A 24,118-nucleotide genomic window follows, 5' to 3' on the forward strand; every position below is an offset into this window, starting at 1 on the left:
ATTTTATAAAAACTTTTATCAAAACTATAACCAACCAGAAAGCCAGTGGGCTTATTGTGATTCCTTGCCAATTGAGATTATAATCCCAAGCTTTCGTCATTGTTGATTAAATTTTGATTGAAAAGTTCTGGGCAATTTTACCAAACTTTCATCAAAACTATTACCAAAATACCAAACATTATCTACATATTACATATCACACATGCTTAATTTTTTTTTCAATTTTTTTTATGTAATTATTTTTTACGATGATTAGTGTCTTTATTGGAGATGGGTCTTGCAAATGCTGAATCTAACATATTCAAAACTCTTAATATGACCTAAAAATAATGTTATTGGTTTCAGTGTCAGCAAAGTTAACATTTTACCATGAATATATGGAAATAGAAACAAAGAGAAATTAAAAGTTTGAGGTCCAAGTGGCACTATGACATCACAGATTTATAACATGAAAGCTCCCAGTCACAGCCTGCAAACAACAATATCTCATACAAGGAACAAGATTTATTCTTAACGATTTTAGGAGGGGTTACTCTTTACAAAGATGTCTGTCACGTAAAGATAATGATGATGGCTGAGTTTGTGTCCTCTTTAAGGAACATTAGTCACAATTAGACGTCCAAATCTCAACCAGGCTACTTCTTTTTACCAATTGTCAAAGTATTTAAAGACTGCCATTTTATGCCACAAATTTTGTTGTACATTGACATTTTTATATTAGCATAATATATACATATATGCAAATGAGCAAATTGAAGTTATTCCAATTATTCTTCTCTTTCTTCATTTCCTGATACAGAACTTGCAACCAGTCACGTTTTGCTAGGCAAACTGATTCTCAAAAAGTGACTATTTAATCAAATGTGTGTAAAAATGTTTTCTTATACATACATAGAGTATTGTACCCTCAAATTTGGGATAAAAAATATTAAAACTTATATTTGCATTTTTTGAGTTTATTGTTGCTATATAGTCTCACGTATGCTACAAAGCATATATATATATACAAAAAATTTAAACAAAATTTAAAGTGACAAATTTGACCATAGAAGTGAAACAACAGAATACAGAAAACAAATTCCACTCAGTTCTGGCATGGCTCGCTCTTTGTCAACGTTTACAAGACTGTGAATCCAAACAAGTCTAAGTCACAAATATCAATGAAAATAAATGATAATAACATTCCAAAAACTGAAAGAAAATGCTGAATATTAGTTTTTTGAGGCACTCTGCCAATTTTCACAAAACCAAAGAACTTGGAGAGTCACAATCTTTCCTTTCATCATAAAAAACTATTCTTCTGTATCTTCAATGGAGAAATATTTTCTTTTCTATTTAACTTGTCCTTCTTTTTTTTACTGTTTGAAAAAAGCAGGTTGTTTCAAATAGAGACCAACTGCTAAATTAAATATTGATGCAAACATTTTTAAACTCAGACACCATTCTACCTGAAGCAATCTCAATGATAGAAACTATGCTGGGAATTACAAACCAGCATAACATCAGAGCAGTGGGATTGGGGAGTGCTACAGAATACTTGGCAGTGTGTTTGGCAGTATGTCCTTATTAAACATACCTTCCAATTTGATAATATTTCTGAATGAGTGAGCTACTAAGCTCTTCACATACTGCAATGTTTTTGTTTTTCTTGTTTTGTATTTTTGGTGGGGTACTTCAGGTATTGAAGACTTGAGAGGTCATCATCAAGGGACCTTAAACAATCAGGAAACACTTGAGACGCTGAAACCCTTTCTCTTGATATTTTAACAACAAAGGGGAAAATAACAAACTCAATAAGGATACTACTGACTGTTTAATTTAACAAAATGTTGCTGGTTAACAGATAATTTACTTCAGACTTTATCTTCCTCTCTTGACTGAAACACTTAACACTTAAACTAATTCTGACAGTTTTTCATCAAGATTATCTATGGAGTACTTTTCTCTGATGATTGCAATAGTCCATAGCATTGGAGTAGAGTTCCTACACTTACAAGTGGATTGTGTATTCAGATAAAGAATTAAATAATTGACTATCACCAATGTCCTACCACAGAATGAGAGAGTTAGTTACATTTGACACGATTTTGGGTAGTAACTGTGTTGGAACAGACCAATGAAATTTTCACAATGGTGAAGACTAGAAACTCAGTGCATGTATGTAAGTATGGTGAATTCACAAATGGACTTTGGTGTGTGGGGCATGTGCGTGTGGGTGGAAGGCGGGGGAAGGGAGGAGGGAGGGAGAGAGGGCACTAGAAACACACTTGAATCAACTTGTACAAATGTATATATGCTTCTTGACCATTTTGCTGTCATAACATCTGTTGATGACAGGATATAAATCCAAGAGTATTTATTAATTTCTGTTTAGTTGGGTCCTGCCCCTCCACACCCTCCTCCCCTCCCTGCCAAGTGGTCTCTCCCTGTGGTACTAGCTGTCAGGCTGCTTCCAGAGAACCAAAGGGTTTTCACGAAGCATACTTCTATTCTGTGTGGGGTAGATGTACGATGTAAATCGGCATGAAAATAGTATGTAAACAGTTTTCTTCAGAGCATGGTCTTTTTTTACATCAGGTAAGGGGAGGGGGGGGGGGGTATTAGAGGGGAGGGTAAGGAGGAGGCAGATATGAGATCTAACACTCCAGCAGCAATCTTATTCCTTCTAAAATGATGTTCTCATCTTAATGGATCAAATCCAAAAAGCACTGTTTCATGCCAACTGGATTACCTAGCAAAATATCTGCAGGCTAACGACCCTTTCACAATATTAACTGAGGGAACAGCAGTTTATGATTCGATAGGTCAAAATATCTTATTCCAAACCACCTATTAACTTTACCCTGTTGGATGACCAACTTGTAGCGCAGTTATCACATGGATGTAGTGGGAGGGGGGGGGGAGGGTGGTGGGGGCCACATTGTAACAGATCTCAATAACTTTCACAGCAATGCAGGTGTAGTGCTGCCAATCAGCATTGGTCAGACCCTCCCACATCCTCTTTCCTGATCCCCCTCTCCCATTCCACCTCCCCACCTCCCCAACATCCACCTCCCCCACCTTCCACAATCCTCCACCTCCCAACATCTATCTCCCACCACCTTCCACATGTCCCCAATCCCACCACCTCCCCACATCCAACTCCCACATCCTACCCGCCCCCATCACCCTCCCCATCCCAAGAAATTCAGATGTCGTTTAGCATCAATGAGTTAGAACAGTAGCTGTTATTAAACATCCATTTGCATTGGAAATATGTGTCATTCTCTATTTGTCACCAAACAACACCAAAAAAAAAATATTTTCATTAACTTTTCAGTTTTCTTCATCGCCTTAACCCCCAACCTCTCCCTCTATGCAAATCCATTTCAGAACATTGTTTTTTTTACTAAAGGTTCTTGTACCTGACACAATGACCAATAAAACACCTAAAGGTTATGCAAACTAATATCTCACTGTGATATTCACTATGAAATGATAGTTTCAATAAGTGCTACACTTGCTTGTGATCACATGACTATAGTCCTGATTTAAGGTAGGAAGGGGGGGGGGGTTGAACAGGGCCTAAGAGTGTAGTGGTCTTGTCATGCTCATGTTCTCCTTTTGACTGCTATATTTCAAATAATTTCTTTGGCAAAACACAATCAACCGCTCGCTATTTACTACTGGAGGAAAGTCAACAAATGTACACACCCAATAGTGTACACAGCAACGAAAATGTAAACATATTACCCACACCTACTCACAAAACAAGCCTTTTTTTATTTCCCAGCCCCTCTCTAACTTAGCAGTCTGCTTTCCACCACCAGATAAAATCTAGAAAAGGGTATTGCACAGGTTCACACATTATCCAAGACAATGGACATTCATTCCCTCCTAGCTACCTCACGCCCACGACCCACCACCCGGCATCCTTTTATCTTGTCCTGGCAGTAACTTAATTGAAGGGCAAACAAAACAGTGATAGGAATGCTATTGAACACCAAAAGAAACCCAATTTTTTCTCCCGTTTTTTTTTTTTTTGTTTTTGTTTTTTTGGTACGACCTACATTATCTGTTTTATAAATCGGTTCATAACCGTATGAAATCGAAGACTGTGTCTGGTGAGAGTGATTTCAAAAAAACAAAATGCTTAACTGTGGCTATAAACTAAAATCCTATTCCCTTAAAACATTTTACTTCATAGAATGATTCATTGTTCTTGATTAAAACCTGCTGATGGTAGCCTACTTAACATGGAAAAAAACTTTTAAAACGAAGAAAATGTAGAACTTGAGGAGTTTGTTTTTAATATAATGAAACCCTACAAATTACTGAGGTCCAGTGTGCCGGAAAAAAACGCTTATACGTTTTTCCTTCATGAGGCGAGCAAGTTGGGCCGTCTCATTTAGCTTATGCTTTTACCTGATAAATTTATTCAGTGATTTGTGAAAAAGTGCTACAATTAAACAGAGGTCACACTGGTCATTCATGGTCACATGGTCATTGCAGCATGTTGACTTGGCAAGACTATGAATTCCTAACTTCGCACGGATATGCTGTTTGGGGCCTTGCTCTATGTCATTGGTATCATTATTATATTGATTAAATTAAGCATCTATTAGCATTGATTATGGTCAATTTTCAAAACTTATATTATATAAAATTTATATTAGATTTCTACAATCTTGTAACGTTAAAAGTCTGCTAGCCCTGAATAGTCAAGTTTTGTTCCTAAATAACAAATTAAAGTTTTGAAGATGTTAGAGCATCTTTTCAGCGTGTGGTTCTTGTGATATAGAAAAATAGTGCCAAAAGTTTTATGGATTACAGAGAGTGGGGGATAGGTTTAATTTGGTAAGAAAGAATATTGTTCCAATCTGGTCTCACTTTTTCAAAGAAGAAGAAATATTTCTTTTCACTGTACCAACTTGAGTACTATTCAAAAGTGTTTAAATCCAACATGCAAAACTGTCTGCCAACCTTCCCCCAACCCCTCCCCTCCTCCCCCCCCCGATCCCACCTCCATTTTGCTATAATGTTTGATTGTTACATATATGCAAACCTCCATTGATACGCCTTACTTCATTATAACGTATACTTTAAAAGGCGCTTCGTTTTTAATGCATTGCAAACCTGTCATTTGAGGCCATGCAAAGTCATATGATTTCCTAGAAAGAATTCTGTATTTCTTCAGAGGAGTTGACCTACTAGTTTTGACCTAGATTGTCTGCAAATTGGAAAGTGATTATAGCGATATGACCGGGACAGATGGGGTGTTTTTAATCAATATACAACATATCAAGATATATTTTTTGATATTTTGATTTTGATATTGACGAAAAGGAAACCGGCCATTTTCAACGTCAGTGTTGACAATTACATACCTGTCATACCCTTAGGACCATCTCCACCCTGGTCACCTTTCATTCCCTTTTCACCTGGTACTCCTGGTTCCCCTGGTGAACCAGTGACACCGGCATCTCCCTTGGGTCCAGGAACTCCTCCCACCACCTCTCTTGTTGTATCAATGTACGGTGGTGTCGGCGAGGGAGGAAGAGGCGGGAGCTGTTTGGAGGAGGAAAAGAAGAGGATTGAGTTATCTTGGGTTTCTATGAATCTGATATTTTTTCTAGATACATGTCAATTCTTTTCTAAGACTTCCGAATACTTACTACTATTATTGTTGTTGTTTAATCCTCCATTTTATTCTAATTTCATTAACGAAGCTTTTTTCTGTCTCCTCGAAAAAAAAGGATATTACGAGATATCTTCATCCCATCGCTGTAAAGTTTCTGCATTTTTCGGTGAAAGCTACCCTTCTCATAACATTTTGTATTAAAGGCAGAGACATGATTTTTTTTTATATAAATTTGGATATATTTCATGATTGCATTTGGCAACATCTGAGCATAGTCACCATAAATCATGTCATTTTGGCAGTTCAGCTGGAAGTTATTTTTGATTTTTCATTATGATAATTAAATCTTTTCATCCACAAAGAAAATCTAGAAATTTTACAGAAAAGTTGCAATTTTCAATGAAATTCTAACTACAGAGAACAAAGACAGCTTTTAAAGGAAACAATCAAATGTTTAACACATTGCAAGGAGCCATCAACAACAATATTATATTAGGAGAGTAAAGCTCTTTACAGAACACCTACCCATATGACATGACAGACCACCACCCCCATCTCCCCCCTCCCCCCCTTCCATGTGTGATCTAACTTCCTGCAATAGTTGAAGGGACATTTAGCCAATCAAAATAGGTTACATTCAATCACTCCTGTCTCAAGTTATGAATAAGATATTAAGGTGGTACTTTTCATTGAACAGCATAAAATATTTTTCTCTTCCATGCAAGTGTCACATTGTTCGCCAACAGAATATCCCTTAAAACGCTACATATGATTAATGTTTTAACGACATCCTTACAGTCTCCCCATTCTCATTCTTCAACAATAAATTTCACCCTGTTTTCTCTATCATTAAATGAATGTCTGTATGAGACACTTTTTTGAGGTGATTTTCAGAAAAAGTTTAAGCATAATTAAACAAATGCAAGATACTAAAAGCATTTCCAATTTATTTTTAGGGTTTGAATCTCTTTCTGTTCAGACTGACTTTTATACATCTTTTGTACTTTGCATAGAGGTCTCCAAATTCCAGTGCACACATTGCATCTTTCTCTACTTTTGTAAAATCTTTCCTTTTGCAACTTTTTACACGAAATTCTTTACATTTTAAAAGGCATTTGCATTTGGTACCTTAACTTTCTTCAGTATGTAGCAAGCGACCAAAGCTGTAGTGGACAGGCTTTAAGATGAATTTTAAACGAACACAAGAACACTAAAGGCAATGTTGACTATTTTTAAATTTTTGTGGTTTGCATCTCACCCTTGTTGCCGTGGTCCTTATCTTGGTGGGATGAGTGGTCCTTGGGAGGAACGTCTCTGTTTCACCGGAGGATACAAACGCCGGTTCACCTGAAGTGGTTACTGATGTGACGGGGACCGTGGGACTGACCGACAGGTCATCCGGTAAGGTGGTCCCTGTTGTCAGGATGGGATCGGTCTCACCGGACGATACAGATAACGGGTCACCGGAGGTTCCAAAGAGGGTGGTGGTGCTACCTTCCTCCGTGAAGACAGAGGATGCCTCAACAGGGGCTGTCGAACTACTCGCACGTCCGTCGTGCCGGGTGGTCTCTGCTCTGCCTGTGACGTCTGGACCGGTGGGGGTTGGTACGATCACCGGTGACGAGGGTATCACTTCGGGGGACGTGGCACCGCCTTGTTCTATGTCTGGCGTGGAGGTGGAGGTGGAGGAGGAGGCAGGTGCATCTGGCGCCAAAGTGGTGGCTTTTTCTGGTTTGGTGGTGGTTGAGTCAATGGGTGAGGTGAACATGGGTGATGAAGGAGGCGGAGGTGGTGTTGGGGTTAACTGTGATGAAAGGTAAAGTAATCTCCTTTATTTCATTTTTGTGAGAATTGCATTTACTCAATTTGGAGACAAGGTCACAGTTATCATCCTTTGACTTTACGTGCAATGTTATATACATGTATATATATATATATATATATATATTTAAATACTTTATACAATGTATATGGCACACTGGCAACATGAGTGAATCTGACAGTGAGAAGTGGTTTATGTTATTATTACAAATGAAATGCAACCTGCTACTTTTAATTTCATACAATGTGAAGTGAAATTTGCACCATGTGATACCAACTTTCCCATTTTATTCAAATCGGAGAGAATTTGAGACACCTTGACAACTTTCCTCTGCGATCGAAGCACTTTCAAAATCGCCTCAAAACTTCACCTATGATGGCTGACACTGTCACAATACAGAAAGCTGGATTGTGACAGCAAATGACAATGTGTCCTGTGTCACTCCACCGTCAGGATACCCAGTGACAACTTTTTGACTACTTAATATGTTCTCGAGTACCCACTGTAATTGGTGGCACAGCAATCTTACCCTAAGGCTACCAAAGCTGTGCGGGACAAGCCATGGCTGACAGTTTTTGTGTTAGAATTGAAGATATGTTTGGTTACTTCCATATCTTGAGAGTATATATACACTGACAGTTTGCCAGAACTACAAGATCAATTTATGAAAATTATAAGGCAGCAGACTCCATAATAATGAGTCGTTTTGAATTTGGTCAAAACAACAAAAAGCAACAGTTGTTTAGACATATTGCACCAACCAAGTAACAATTTAAGATTTTTTTTTTCTTTCTTCTTTTCAACATCATTTGAATTTATGAATAGTTTGTGGTGTAAAAAATTCATGCAACTCAGCATTATGGACCTTTTTTTTGGCACTTTTGTGGGAAATTGAAAGAATTTTGATCAGATTCAGTGAATGTGACGTCGTCAATGGGGGAAGTTATATGCAGTGTGCTACCTGATGCTCCTCCTACACAGGGTTTACCCCGATATCATGAAAACATCAATCAGGAGGATAGTGAGCTTTCCTCTGACATCACTCCATAAAGGGGAGTCATCCTATTAGAAATCCGAAATAAATTTGGTATTTAGCCCCTATTGTGGCTGAATCCAATCCTTCAACAGAGATCGGAATCTGTGTGCAAAATGTACCTAATTTGATGATCATACGCAACATGTAGGACAAGTGGCTTCCCAGTAAATGAGAACAAGGTTCCTATTGTTTTTGGTGGAGACAAAGGTCACTTGAGGTCAGCAATATGTTAAGATCTCAAAAGCCCTCTATGTGAAGAACTGTAACTTTTGGACAATTTCTATATTTCTTCATGGAGGGATAAAGTTCATTTGAGGTCGACAGAATCTGTAAAACTTGTAAGCCAAGATACCTGGAAACGTCAGAAATTGACAGTTGCTATACTCAACACGCGGCTTCCCCCACAATGAGTAACAGTTTTCCCCAAATTTTTTCTGGGGTGGGATCAAAGGTCATTTGAGGTCAATATATGGCAATTGATACTTAAACAAAAAGAAGTTGACACAAACCGGTAGTTTTGGCTTTGAAGTGGATTTCAGAGGGCCTGAGGAAGTAGGTGTCACTGTGGCCCTTCTCGTCGTGGAGGGCGTGGTATGGGTATCTACTTCCGTCTGGGAGGTAAGCTTCACTGTTGAACTTCCTGCTGGTTGATTGGGATCAAACTGGTCGATAGGTGGGCCAACAGTCTGTCAAAAGACAAAAGAAAGCACAGACAATAAAAAAAACTAATTGGCCATCTAAATTTAACTATTTTAACCATTTTAATTAGTTTTACCCAAAGAACTGTGGACTCGATATCTTCCTTTTTGAACCAAACAAGAGACACATGGCTTAAATAAATAAACAACAGAAGGCCTAAGGAAGTTGTCCCTGTCTCCGTGTTTCCACCTAACAAACTATCGTTTGGGATCAATGTTTGTAATTCTAAGACAATACTAGGAAAGGAACTCCTCCCACTCTTTCCTCAGTGCAATGTAGTACAATGGTGAAGGTCCATTGACTTTGCCAAAACCTATAAACACTTAGGCCTGTGTATGACTTCTTCCCTACAGGATATAGCATGGATGGATTAGGTCGGTTCCATTTCTAGGGGTTGGTTTTTGGCAACTTTTCATTCTGAAAGATCTAATGAGACCAATTCTGTCCATGGTTTAAATAAATTATGAAAAATAATAACGTTGAAAAAAAAATTATTCATTCTACACTCAAGATATCACATGATTGAAATAAAAATCAAGTCATATGATTTTAAGTGGAATGTTGTTTATTTAAGGGGGGGCAGATTTTTCAGGAATTTTTTGGGGAGAAAATCAAGAGAACTATAAGAGCATAAAACTAGAACCAATGTAGACACTCTCTTAGAAGTAAATCTGAATATCTATCACTTCCAGATTATTTCTGCTATTTGCAACTTTTGAAAACAAAAGAAACAGTAATTCACTTTGTCTTTTTTTTTAACTCAATTTCTTCGCCAAAATTTCTTCTGCTCTTAAAGCAGCCACAAATATGAATTTCTATCGTTAACACATATGCTTAAAATATTTAATACTTGAACGCAAATCCTCGCCCGTTATTATTTCCAGTGCCAGTCTTTGCTTTCTGTATTACTTTAACCTTTGACCCTGAAAATCAGACACCTACATATGCAGTTGGGAGTCCTTAAAAGAATAGTCCAGGTCAAAATTTATTTTTGATATGTTACAGAGGAACAGTATCTAAGCATTCTAGTGAAATTTGCATTCAATTCCTATGTACTGTTTTTGAGATATTGACAGTTGAAGTTATCTGATGTTCTACCAAAAGTGAACTTGAAGCAAACAAGTGTGATGTCATAGTTGCACACTGACAAATAATGTTTTGTTTTTTCCTTATTTTTCAGTCTATTGATTTGACATTGGATTGGATTGGGTTACTAGTTTGTCTAAAGGGGTTGTGAAGTTTATAAAATACCAATACCTATGGTACATTCATGTTATGGATGCATCAAATTGTGGAGTACAAAATTAGATGTAAATATCAAAGGAAAAAAAAACATTATTTATCAGTGTGCAACAATGACGTCACACCTGTTTGCTCCAAGTTCACTTTTGGTAGAATATCAGATAACTTCAACTGTCAATATCTCAAAAACGGTACATAGGAATTGCATGCAAATTTCACCACAATGCTTAGGTTATGTTCCTCTTTAACATATCAAAGAGAAATTTTGACCTGGACTATTCTTTTAAGGACTACCAACTGCATATATATATATATGTACTCGTCTGATTTTCTGGACTACTCTTTTAACCGGCTTCTCAAGGTTGTATCCATTACACAGCTACACACACAGCAGAACGGTTTCCAGTAAAGAGAAACAGATGTGGACTACAGGATAACTCTACAGGTCAAATCTACAGGTAAAATGACTTGAGCAAACAAGACGACCTTTAAAACAGAATGATGCCCCCCATCTTTGAAGTAGCATCACCTTGAAAGGGTGATTAACACAGACGATTAACTCTGAAACAGCTGGTAGAGTTCCTTCCTCTTTGCCTAGTACACAAGAGTTCATCCCTGGATTGAATAACACTATACCATTGACACGACACTATAGATTTTTAAGGATCTATTTACTGTTACTGAGACTGATTTTGTTGAAACTTAGACACCTTTTTTTCATGAATTCTCATCGGGCACGAAAATGTTTCTTGCAAGATTGAGAACCCGAGATGTGATTTATTCAAAGGATTGGTTCTGGCTTTGCATTTTGGAGTTGCCTGAGATCGATAAAACATTCTATGGAGACGTTTCCCTCGCTTCATCCTCGTCGATGCAACCCACGGGAAAGAGCGAAAAGGGAATTGATGTGATGGTATGTCGAGTTGCTAAAATCCAACGAATGAATGAGACGCATTCTTTGCGAGCCTTGGCGAACAAACAAAAGATGTATATCATATTACAGGAGTGTTAGCTCAGTGGTTAACGCCAGTGCCTTTCAATCATAAGGTCCCTAGTTCGAGTCACTCCAAGATTATTGTATGTCGTCCAGTTACAGAGTTGTTGAAAATTGACAATGCATAATCATGGACATTAGATATGAATCTAAGAGACTGACTTCTGTCTGCTTGCGGCTTTGATAAGCCAATGATGGCTTCTTCGCGAGTTCCTGCTTGCAATAGGATCTAAAATACATACATACATACATACATACATACATACATACATACATACATACATACATACATACATACATACATACATACATACATACATACATACATACATACATACATACATACATATTACAAAACCTAAATGTTCGCATAAATATTTCATTCAAAGTATTGTATCATTTCTTGAAGATCAAACCCACCACAGACTCTGTCCGTATGACTGGGGACACTGCCACACCGGCATCGCTGACCCCCAGGGGTAATGTCCCTGCCTTCCCCTGGGTAGGGGTCACAGCCAGGTCCTCGGTACCTGATCCTCCCTTCTTGTCTGGTAAGTCTGTATAGGCATAGTCACCGCTGCCTTCCCCCGAGCCGAAGAACTGAAAAGTGATATCAAAACCTTTTGTATGTTAATTTTAATACTTTTCAGGGATGAAAGTAAAAAAAAAAACTTTTTTAAGTCATTTTCTGGATTTTTTTGGGTATTAAAATATAATAACTAAAGACTCATAGGTCCGACATGTTAACTGTGCAGTCCATTTGCTTTACAAACAAGTCCCAAAAATTCAGGTTTGAACAGTTTTGAGTTTCTGTTTGGAAATGTTTTTTCACTAATCACTTCAGGATAAAACAAAACAGTTCCTGAATGCAAAAAGCATTCTAGATCTTGTCAGGGCTTGAAACCCACAACTTTCCAGATGCAATTTTTTTTTTGTCACTTCTAATTGCCACTGCCTTTAATCTGTCCACCATATAGAGCACTAGCTACAACCTGAGACAGGTATGAGACTCATAAACATGACCAGCTCATCAAGTTCAAATAAACTAGATGAACGGGGATGTCTCTGATCAGCCACGCACTGAAACCATTTCTACTTATGTCACTATATGTTACTGTCCCATTCTTTCACTTAGACTATAATGTTTTTTCTCCTCCTCCTCCACCCTCCCCTCCCCTCCTCCTTCATCCCACCCTCATTCTTCCTTCCAGATCTACTTGGATCAAAATCCTGTCAATGCTATTTTCCCAATAGTCACTTTTTCGAGTCAACATTGAACGAATTCACAAGCTCTAAAACATATAAACCTTAATTGCTGGGCACATTTAACGAGTTGAGCTGGATATTGGCTATCGTGATTAGCACATGTCTGCTATATATACATACCGAACTATTAAAGACAAGACATCTATCTATTCCGTTCTCAAATGAATTGTAAATAAAATCAATAATTTTAAAATAAACATCGGAATTGAAACGTAAAATTTATTATTAAAGATAAACTGAGATGGTTCACCGTATACTCACCCTCGTATAAATTAGGATTGACATGACAAATTCATAACAGAATGCATTAATACATTCATGTTTCACAAACCTGTGTATGTATCGACGTCAATCCTGTTAGCATTTAATTAAGGGTTTACTTTACTCGGGGAAAAATTATTAAGGATTATCTCTCTGGTTGAACTACCGAGTATAAAAACTTGCCCCATTTTCTACATCACTAGCTCACCGAATATTTCAATGAGTATCTACCAAATAGACAATTTAAACAAGCTTTTCTCACATCTACATAGGAAATGGATTTACATGAACCAAAGGCATTACAACCTAATCTAGCACTCTACTCGTTATCCAGGTTCATGCAATTTCTGCTCTCGTTACTGTTGTGACGCTACACCGGTCATCTCTACGAGCCTCTGTGCTGGAAAGGACGGAGGTCAATTTCAACTTCCACATGCAATTGAGAAAATTCTCTTTTTTTTAATGTTAGCCTACAATACTAATATCTACGTCTCTGACATGCATTTAATTCGTTTAGTAATTAAAAAAACTATTCTCTAAGGTTTTTAATCAAAGTACATTCACACATTTACATTGATCATGCATATTCATAAGGAGATGTTGAGGATTCATTTGTATTACATGCATATTCATCAGGGATTGTGTTTTCTGCAGCATGCAAGGAAGTGAATGGCAAACACACATGCTACTTGTCGACTATCATGCAGAATGTTTTCACCGATAACGTTCTCAGTACATACCCAAAATTTTAGTCACATGACCATGTGAAAGAAAGAGGGCTTTGGGAGGGTGGGATGAGGTGAAGCTAAGTGGGGTGGGGTGGGGTGGGGGAGGTTAGATGGGTGCAGCAAGGCCTGGTGCTGTTGTTGATGATACACACAACGTCAAGGATTAGAGGGAGACACTACATTTTGAATGGAGTCTATCACTATTCCTAATCACTATTTATTCTTTTTATGTAAAGTGCTACATAAATATTTATTTACTATTATGATTGTTATTCAACAAAGCAAGTCATCCTTGCTTATAAAGAGTCAAAATTTTGAAAATTTTTTCACTATTTTATAGCTCTCGTTTCCATTAATACACTAAGAATATATCTTACTCCAACAGTCAAGCAATCTAATGCAGCAGCCTTTCTTTCCTGTTTTTGAGGTAACTGTATACGGTATGGTCAAGTGAGAAATCCAAAAGCAATGCACATTTCAAATTTAAATCTCATTTTTTTACCAGGGGCGAAATAATTCATGCATAGGCTACTAGAGATGTGTCAAAAACCTTTATTAGAAAGAAAATATCAGCTATGTGCTTGTTTAAATCAGTCCTTTCGGTGAAAGCTACCATATAGAAATGAATCTATCATTTTAAAAGCTACGAGCAGTGCAATCAAGTCAATTGCAGAAGACTACTACAAAAGAGGAGCATAGACAACTAATAAAGAGGACATCACAGTTGAGGGCAGCAAACAAATTTGTAAAGCACGAACAACGCAGTCTCATGATATGGTTTTCTCAAAGCCTCAAAATAACTCAAAATAGAACAATTTTTGAATTACACTTTTTACCGCTCTTTTCAGCTTTACAAATTTGTTTGTCTGCCAAACACAGTAAAACTATCTATGAAAGAAGTGCTCGAGAAGAGGGAGGGGGTCGGAGAAGGGGAGTTTTACTCCTTAGAGGGGGGTAAACTTACGGCACCGTCTCTTGGCTCGTCGTCGGCGTAGTCCCTTAAATCGCCTGTGTTAGCGTCCTTTCCGGATCCCTAGGGTTGCAGAGAGCAAGGTGAAGGAGAGGCAGAATAGAAGAGGCAGAGGGCGCAACAATGGTTAAATGACGGCGGTAAGAGTAAAAAGCGATAAACAAGGATGAAAGAGAGAGAGAGAGATTCAGAGGCAAATAGTAACGTGAAGAAAAAAACTGGGAACTAAAGTAGAAAATGTAATTTAGAAATGAAATTTATATTGTCATAAACTTAATCCCCAATTCGCAAAACTCGACTATTTTCTAAAACCGGCAGAACAAACTACAAAGAAAGCTTTCTGTTTTATTTCTTTTCTTGTTTTCCCGTTTTGGATTTAATTTTTAAGTTTATGCGATTTTATCAGTCGATGCAAAATCAAATTCGGGCTTCAAATAAACCTTTTGAGTCATATGTATGTGGCTTTCATAATATTTGTTCCTATGGTCAAAGTATTTCGATAGCATTTAGTGGGTTTTCATGTCCAAGGAGAGAACAAATTTAGAAAATGTTTATCACTTTAATGACAACTGTTCAGTGTCGTAGAGATATTTTCAGATATGAAATGTACCAGACAAACGGTCCATCACTCTCTTGGTAGGACTTGAAGTGTCCACCAAATCACCGCAGCATAGTAGGTTGGTAACCACCCTTTCAACTCACGTTCATTTTCTCTTTTAATAAATTCTCTTTTACCTACTTTGTAATCACATACTTTAGTAAAGTATATAATAATTGCTGTATTTTGATATGAAACAAATTTGATTACTTAAAATATTGTAAAAAATACTACATTAGTGGAATAAGAAAGAAAACTGTTTAACCCATTTCAAAAATGGTGGGCTGAAATAATGATATGATAATTCAGTCATACATATTCATGATGTAACCAAGATAACATAGGGTTATGAATATGCATAAAATACACCAGTTAGTCGGACAACTATATTATTTATTATTTCGATTTAGTATTGTAATTGTATATTAATCAGAGTTAGGTATCAACTGAAGGATATATCTGAAGGAAAATCCGTTTCCATGTACACCAAAAAAATATGTTTTTCCTCCGCATACATCATTAACAAACAAACAACATTATTGTTAGCGAAGATGAGGATCATTGGGTGAGTTCGATTATCATTCAGTGGAACAAATCAAATTTTGAAAATTAAAATCAAAATTTTTAAAAAGTTACTTCATGCTTGATTTGGCCTTAACTCTCAAAACTATCCCACTATTACCCTCCCCCACCACCCCCCCCCCCTCGGGTCCCACCCTCTTATCCTTGCAGTTTTAGATGAACACAGTTTTTCCTTTGTTATTATTTTTTCTTTATTTCTCCTTGCTTTGTTGCTTCCTTTAAAATGGTGTTCTTTATTTAATTCTAATTCTGCGAGATCATCACGTCACGTAGAGATAAACACAAACAACAGTTCTGTGGGTCTCTCTCATTAACCCAAAAGTTTTCTATTAATGTAATTTCTGACTTAGAATTACTCTATATGCTATGAAAATAATTGCAATATAGAAATAATTTCTATTGTAAACTGAATAAAATTGATACATGATCACATGTTTACTCCCTTTAATGAAATGATAATAAAAGGACAGATAAGGAACACCAAGGGGTATATCAAGCCACCATGATTTTGTTTTTCAAATTTTAACTTCTTCCAACAGATGTTAACTGCTAATCTTAAAAAGGTTATCTAATGTCTAGCCAAAAGAAGGTCAGGCCTTTTTCTGGGGACCAATTATCCATAAATTCATAAACAAGGCTGTTAATGTTTCGTGGTATTTCTAAAAACAAAGGGAAAAACCCATGACATGTAGGTCACAGGTTGATCCCTTTTATCCTTTTTTTTAATCCTCGCTTTTCCTTCTGCCCTTTTCCAAGCATCCTGCAGCTAAATATGTTTTTTCAAGGTAATGTTGTGACAAACTTTGTAAATTATGTAAATACTTTTATGTTAACATACAATGCCATTGGAGCACACAGTACAGTATGTAGGGCAATATAGGCAAAAGTGAATTGTAATAGTGTAAGAAGAGGGAATTCTATTCCTTAAAAATTAGGAGTTTGAAAAGTTTTAAGATAACTGGGACCGAAATCGGTTATTAAAGAGGACCAAAACCCATTATATATGTGGAATTCCCCTTGTCACGGAGATTCAAAACAAGATAATGTTCCTTCCCTATAGCTATGTGCCTTTAACGACACATGAATGTCACCAACCATTTGAACAATAATATGAGAATGCCCTTCAGGGTTGTTTACCTATGTTTGGTTTTCATTATTTTGAGAAGTTATTATTCAAGTTCTTCTACTTGCTCCTTGTAAATAAAAAATTCACCATTATTAAATTATGCATAAATTATTCATGAAAGTGTAGGTAATTTTGATTTCATTTTTTATTTTTATTTTTCGGTACCATTCAGAGCTACCATGTGATCGACTGCTTTCACACGGGTACATTATTATGAGAGAATGCAATTGACGTTAGGTTTACGATGAATTTTCCATCTACTTCTAAATCACAGCAGTGTTCTGTACCAACAATATTCGGTATACTGGCCATAGAGGCCAAGCACTATCTGGTCACACAATTCTACAAATTCAACAAATCGGTTCGGTTCTAGTGTTTGATCCGGTAGAAATCTTCAAACGTCAGGAGAGTGAGGTGCAACAACCGAAAAAAGGATATATATAAAAGCAATAAAATTTGAGAAAATAATTTGACTATACTTAAGGGACACTAGGGAAGATTGAAGGAACCGTAGCGAAACAGCTGATTAGGATCGTTGCCAACTTTATAGGGCTGGACGACTCGGTTGATGGAGCACAACTAATTTTTGGTTACCGACTCAACCTACCCCAGTTAAAGTTGTATTCAATTGAATTTTATAGTCAAATTGTTCCTCGTTCAGAATTAATCAATTTTGTTAAATCAGTCGTCACCAAGTTCCTTTTTTTACCTCTATGTACAGGAACTTATCTTTCTTTACCATCGAAGAGCTTTTTCAATTATGAATGGTCTGTATCACCAAATACCCCCCCCCCCCCCCTCAGTTTGTTGATTAAAATCTGCCACAATACTTGATGAGGGTTTATTTGTAACAGTTTTTGACTTTATCCGAATAATGGGTAAGAGACAATGATATCAGAAATAACTATCTTTACAGTAGTCATTATAAAATGAAATATCATATTGCATTGCAATGCATTGTTTATTTTTGTATTGTATTGTACTGTATTGTATTGTTTTGTGTCCTATTGTATTGTATGGAGTAAACTTTTAACTCTAGAAAGAGGTTATAAAAATACAGAGTGAACTATACAGCAAACACCCTGGTTAAAAATAAAAATATACTATGAAATATCTTTAATAATAATAATAGCAATAATAATATAATGACAACGGAAAAGGTTAGTAGCAGGATTAGCGAGGTTAGTAGTAATCGCATCTTTCAAGGTATGAATGGAAGTATATAATAATAGTTTATACAACAATAGGATTAATATATAACAATAGAGTATATGACAATAGGATTCATATATAACAATAGAGTATATGACAATAGGGTAAATAACCAGTTGCAACATCTGGAAACAACAAAAGACAACTTTTAATCATGTTTCCTCGTCCCTTTTAAAAAACTGTAAATCTTGTACCAGATCACGTACGACACATTGCGCCAAATTTAAACAACACCGAGATCATGTTGGCACTGTAAATGCCATTCAGATCTGGTTTCCGAGTCGAAGATTATAAATAGAGCAGTGCTAGTTTGTGTCATATATTGAGCATTAGAACAAGTCTGCAATGCAAATTTTTCCTTTTTCAACTTTCTTTCTTTTCTTGGGGGGGGGGGGGTGGAGGGGTCATATTTTCCAGTAATCCCACCATTCAAAACCATGCTAAAACATTCCTATCTTTGAAATCTTTAATAAATTCAAATGCTATTTAGTAGGCGCCGAGGCAATAAAGCTGACAATCTCATTTTAAAGAGATTAAAGCTGCAGTATGTTCCTTCTATAAAATCAAGTAATTTCATTGGATATAATTATAATTTTAATGTCTGATACTTTCATGATTGTGTTTGTTCCTTCCATATTATTATTGTCTTACAGTTTCAAACTTTCGTGATAAAAACCATCGTATTTACTTCAAACGTCACTTTTAAAGGTCTGCTGTATTGGCCCTCAACTATAGCATGCTATCATGGCAAAGTTTCTTGAGATTACGTAATCGACTTGCCTCGGTCGTAAAATTACCTCTACCAATTACTCTGCAATGCCTGCCACATATATTTTCTTGTATGAGGGTCTTTGTGTGAATGCTGTATGATTAACTACACTGTAGCCATGAACATATTTCCACACAGTATTTGCACAAAGAGCCTAATGGTGTTAAGAAGCTATGCAGGCTAATTGTACAGCCTGATGTCGATTTATGATTGTGGCAGGGATTACATAATCACAAAAACTTTCCTAGTTAACAATGACATTCCTCCACAGCTAGTTTTTTAATTTCTTGCAATAGTATTTTTTTTTCATTCTTTTCTTTTTTAGTTGGCCTGACCAAGATTTCCATCTTCCAAATGGTTAGGCTTTACTTTACTAACATACATTTTACCTGTACAATAACATACCTCAAAACTTGGACAGTACTCTTCCGCTGCAGAGGCTCGGTTGGTGATCAAAATCTCTTGAATTAAACCCTAGATTCGTCAAACCAAAACAAAAGGAAGAAAACAAAATACAGTTACTGACATGAGATTGACAAAAAAAAATCATTTTGCAGCAGAAAACAACGATATTATGTTTTACTTGGTGCACTTTACATTATGTTATTGAAAGGATTTTCTGGTAGCTGAGGGTTGATTGCTTTATAGAACAATTGCACAATATTTTCTGCATCTTTAGTCAAAACTTTGCATTTTGCAAACAATTTTTCTGGGTGTGTTTTCAAATTTGGATACATTTTGTAAATGAATCTGCATGGCAACAACAGAGTAAGTGATGTAGCTCAGAGCAATTCAACTGAAAATGTCCTGTTTTTCTTCATCATATTTCAATCAGTTATCCACTGGGGAAAATATTTCTACAAAAAAATAGTTCCATTTTGTCCATTTAATTGACAAAATTATAACTACAGAGAAAATTTGACAGAATGAATTTGTCTTCGCACCTGATAACGAATATCTGGTTGCTTTGCGTAACCAAGGTAACCAACCAAGATGGCGCCATTGGAAGGTACCGTGAGGTGCCAACCCAGGTGCTTGTAGAATACTTGTGTATCGTAAATTCCAGAACAGTTGAAGTAGAACCTGACAACGTTGTGTTTCACGCTGAACGCAAACTGCGTCCATTTGTCTTTGAGGGCAGGGACGATGAACGCTGCCACCTCTTGCGTGACGTCGTTGAATTTATAGTCCGTTAGAAACAGCGAGATTCTGTTGTAGTGAGAGTTCACCTCGGTGATGTTAATACCCATTATGATGATGCCCTGCAGGTAATCAGTGACTGCAAACACTGGCCCCACGTGCCTGGTGGCGGGCTTTAATGTCACTTGTATTGAAAAGTCTGGATAGTACAGGCTGAACGCCTCGGGGAAGAGGGTGTTGGCCATGCGGCCCACGATATATTGCCCCTGGAATTTGAACGACGGCCCCTGGATGCCCGTGGCGAAGCTGATGCCCTCCGCTAATGGGAACCCTATCGTTTGGAGAATGTCCATCGAGTAAGAGTCTGAAATGAAAAGAAGGGGAACTTTGTTTAATTACCGTCAATACGGTTCAAAGCAGGACGGAGGATATATTTACTCAAATAATAATGTAAATGATGATACTAAGGAATGTTTGCCAAAAATAAAATCGACCAAAATGGCTGTAACGAGGAGAATAATTAACAACGATCCCTCTTGATTTAAAAAAGTAATTTAAACTTTTTTTGTAATATTGTCAATTTTACACAAACAGCAAATCTGAAAATTTGAATTAAATTCATTCTGTCTTTGTCCTCTACATTCTACTATAAAACTGGTTTAGACTGTAAAGAATATTGTTAAATGTTGAAACCATTTGTATCAAAACAGTATCAAAATTTTACTAGAAAATCAACTGGGGCATTATGAGTCATATCGTTAATCCATCTAAGTTCCCTGGAAAAATGGCAAAAAAGGGAAACGATTGTCGCAAAAACATTTGGTAGGAAGACTGTGGTTTGTGCTGTTTTATCATTTCAATCTTGATTCCTAGATACATCCTACCAATAATGAAAACATATGATGTCTGGACAGTCTACCTACTATAAAACATGATTATTAAAACTTTCACATGTGTGATAGCCACAGGTGTCCTTTAGTGTAAACCCTCCATATGCCAGGTTTTTATGTGGTAATTATATTAAATCCCAGGAGGCAAAAAGAAGACTTGAGTCATATTCTCCGTCTATATCCCTTTATACAACAAAGGACACATCTTTCAGTGGTTTTGCAAAACTTTGAAACTGACAGCAACATTTACAGAGAAAGATAATTATATCAGAACTGAGACAGACAATAAAAAACCTTAATTATTTCAAAATATTTCTTTTTTTCTTCTTTTTTTTTTTCCTTTTTTTCTCTTTTTTTTCTCTTTTTTTGTGGTCTGTTTTAACAAATCTGAAGATTTTTTAAATTGCACATGTGCATATAATTCTAAACACATTTTATTCTATCATCTGATTGGTTACAACTTCCGACTGTGAACGCATGGCTAACTTAATCAAGTTGAACTTGAATTTGCATAGTTTATCAAAGTGCAATCTATTTCATTTGACATTTAAGACATGTCATGCAGTAAAAGAGCTCCCTTCTAACCGCAACAGCATATCTATTGCTCACAATACCAAACTAGGTTTGAAGCTAAATAAAATATTTGAGCTGCTGAAGATGAAACCCTGAATGGACTCTTTTAGACTGATCAGAAAAAACCGTGCTACTTGAAGTTGCTGCTGCTAGCCAACAACTTGTGGGAAATAAACCTACAGACCTTGAATTGATAATTCTATTGTAATAACTACTTCCTAAATACCAACAACTCGTTTGATCGTCTTCAAAAATTTCCCACATATATGACAAACACAGAAAATTGCAAAGATTTATAATCAAAACTGGTAGTAGCTTATGATGTGTTTGTACGGTGACATCCCTATGTTCCGACGTCTCTTTTTTCCGACGTCTCTATGTTCCGACGTCTCTATGTTCCGACGTCTCTATGTTCCGACGTCTCTATGTTCCGACAAATTGTTTGGACTCTATTTTTTTTGACCAAATTTTAGTCGGACCCCATTTGTGACCCAATTTTTTTTCGGACCCAATTTTTTGGACCAAACTTTTTTGGGACCCAATTTTTTTTTGGACCCCATTTTTTTGGACCAAACTTTTTTGTGACCCAATTTTTTTTTGGACCCCATTTTTTGGACCAAACTTTTTTGGGACCCAATTTTTTGGGACCAATTTGTCGGAACATAGAGACGTCGGAACATAGAGACGTCGGAACATAGAGACGTTGGAACATAGAGATGTAACCGTTTGTACATATATACATGTGTGGTAGAGGAAGGGAACAAATCGGGGTGGGGAATCAGATTCAGTTGCAATCTCCAACCAATTGGAAGTGGGGTGGGGATGTGGGACAAATGCAAGTAACATTTTGGGGGGGGGGGGGCATATAGGATGCGGGTAATTCAAGCTGGTGCCTTGAGTGGAGAGCACAAAGCTCTGTAATGTGGGATCTAGGGGCCCACCAAAGGATTTCTTTGGATGGAGGGGGGGACTGCACTGTGTTTCAAACCAGTGACTTCAATGATCCTTGGTTGCATGCTTTGAGAACATTCTGACTATTGCCAGTGCTAGAGATCACCACTAACCATTAAAAGCTGTAATTTATTCATTTATTCATTTGGTAGAGGGTAAAGCTCATTTACCCTGAGGTCCTGTTGCATCCAACCCTGTTGTAATCATTGTTCACTTGACCAAGACAGCATGCACCCAACCAAAATCACAGCCTAATAATTCATTTCCCTCCCCCACCCCCCTCCCAACCCCTCATTTGTATATATACTATACCTATCTCAAGATCTTACACTAACACACTAACTACTCTATACATATATGTATACATATCACCAGGCAAGATCTGTGGTGATCGAATAACCCTTCCATATTAAAAGACATTTTCATCTTGACAACAGTTCTGGTAAAACTAGGTACATGCTAATTGAGGTACTTCGACAGCAATTTAAACAGTAGGAAGCATTTTAGACTATTTACATCTCTGATGACAACGCAACTGACCTCTCGGTGAGAAATAAAAACTTCCAACAGCTTTTGTATTGAGGAAGTGACAGATGAGCAAATGTTTTTAATATCACAAAAGATTACATTACGTTAAGTTTATAGTCATAGCTTTAAGATAAAAAATCTGACACTTGGTTCCTTTTATCTTATGTATAGAGTACAAATTATGACAACAAGAAGAAGCCATCCTGTATGGAGGGTCCCTCGAATGATTACAAAAATTCGATTTGTAGAATTCGCTCAAAAACCGGAGGACTTTTGTTTTCGACGACGACATTGTTTTCCACTCAAAATAGTTCCCACATGGAGAGGGCTCGAGATCATGTGATGCCAAATTGGATGAAGCGATCCCACAGATCGTGTGAGAACTCTTGAACACGAAAGAACATGATCTGAATCGAGAGTTTGATGAATGTGGTAACGCTCTCCAGATCACAAATCAATTTAGAAATGTACTTTTTAGTGTAACCATGGTAACGATCCCATATGTGCAATGAAACATGCAATCGTCACAATGTGGAACAGAACGCTAACTATTTTTACCCTTCTTTTCCGTCTTTTTTCTTCTTTTTTTTGCAGTTTTTTTGCATTTTTCTCGAACTGCTAAACTATGTATAACTAATTTTAAAATGACCTGAAAAACACATCCATGTCAGGACTAAAAGTGATGACAGTTTGGTATTTCATAGCCTCAGAGATCTTTGCATGCCCATCCATCACTCAAAGTTATGCCCCTAGAAGATAAACTAATTGTCTATGTCTGGTTGTCAGAGACTGACAAGAAGTGACCATGTTCCTGACAGAAAGGTACAAATTTATCTGCCAAAAAAAGTCTTATAGATCAGAATAATAACTCTCTTGTGGAAATTGGAATATTTATAGGGCCCCTTAGAATTCTCAAGGGGGAAGGAGGCATCAATCTTATTTAGAAAGGTTTAAGAATATGCCTGATACTACTACTGCATCAGCTTGGAACTGGAGACAATTTGTGGTAAACATTCAGGACAAATTACTAAATATTTGTAAAAAATTCCTCATTATTAAAGGAAGGTATAGGTAAAAAAAAACTGAAACTAGGGCATGATCACCAGTAACA

At 36.8% G+C, this 24,118-nt stretch overlaps 1 protein-coding gene across 6 annotated transcripts in view; it reads right to left on the reverse strand.

Annotated features, from left to right (window-relative positions):
- The window catches only part of LOC139964502 (uncharacterized), a 141,244-nt gene that overhangs the window by 66,384 nt on the left and 50,742 nt on the right, over positions 1-24,118 (reverse strand). For 5 of the 6 annotated variants that reach the window (XM_071966102.1, XM_071966098.1, XM_071966099.1 and 2 more), the window contains exons 3-9: positions 19,870-20,429; positions 19,331-19,399; positions 14,633-14,701; positions 11,834-12,013; positions 8,988-9,164; positions 6,879-7,424; positions 5,367-5,547 (exon numbers count right to left, since the gene is read on the reverse strand). In XM_071966102.1, coding sequence (XP_071822203.1) covers positions 5,367-5,547; positions 6,879-7,424; positions 8,988-9,164; positions 11,834-12,013; positions 14,633-14,701; positions 19,331-19,399; positions 19,870-20,429 — 1,782 coding nt within the window. The remainder of the gene's footprint in view (positions 1-5,366; positions 5,548-6,878; positions 7,425-8,987; positions 9,165-11,833; positions 12,014-14,632; positions 14,702-19,330; positions 19,400-19,869; positions 20,430-24,118) is intronic. The other variant, XM_071966100.1, reaches the window with a different exon arrangement.

Source organism: Apostichopus japonicus, chromosome 23, assembly GCF_037975245.1.
Source record: "Apostichopus japonicus isolate 1M-3 chromosome 23, ASM3797524v1, whole genome shotgun sequence".
Taxonomy (NCBI): Eukaryota; Metazoa; Echinodermata; class Holothuroidea; order Aspidochirotida; family Stichopodidae; genus Apostichopus; species Apostichopus japonicus.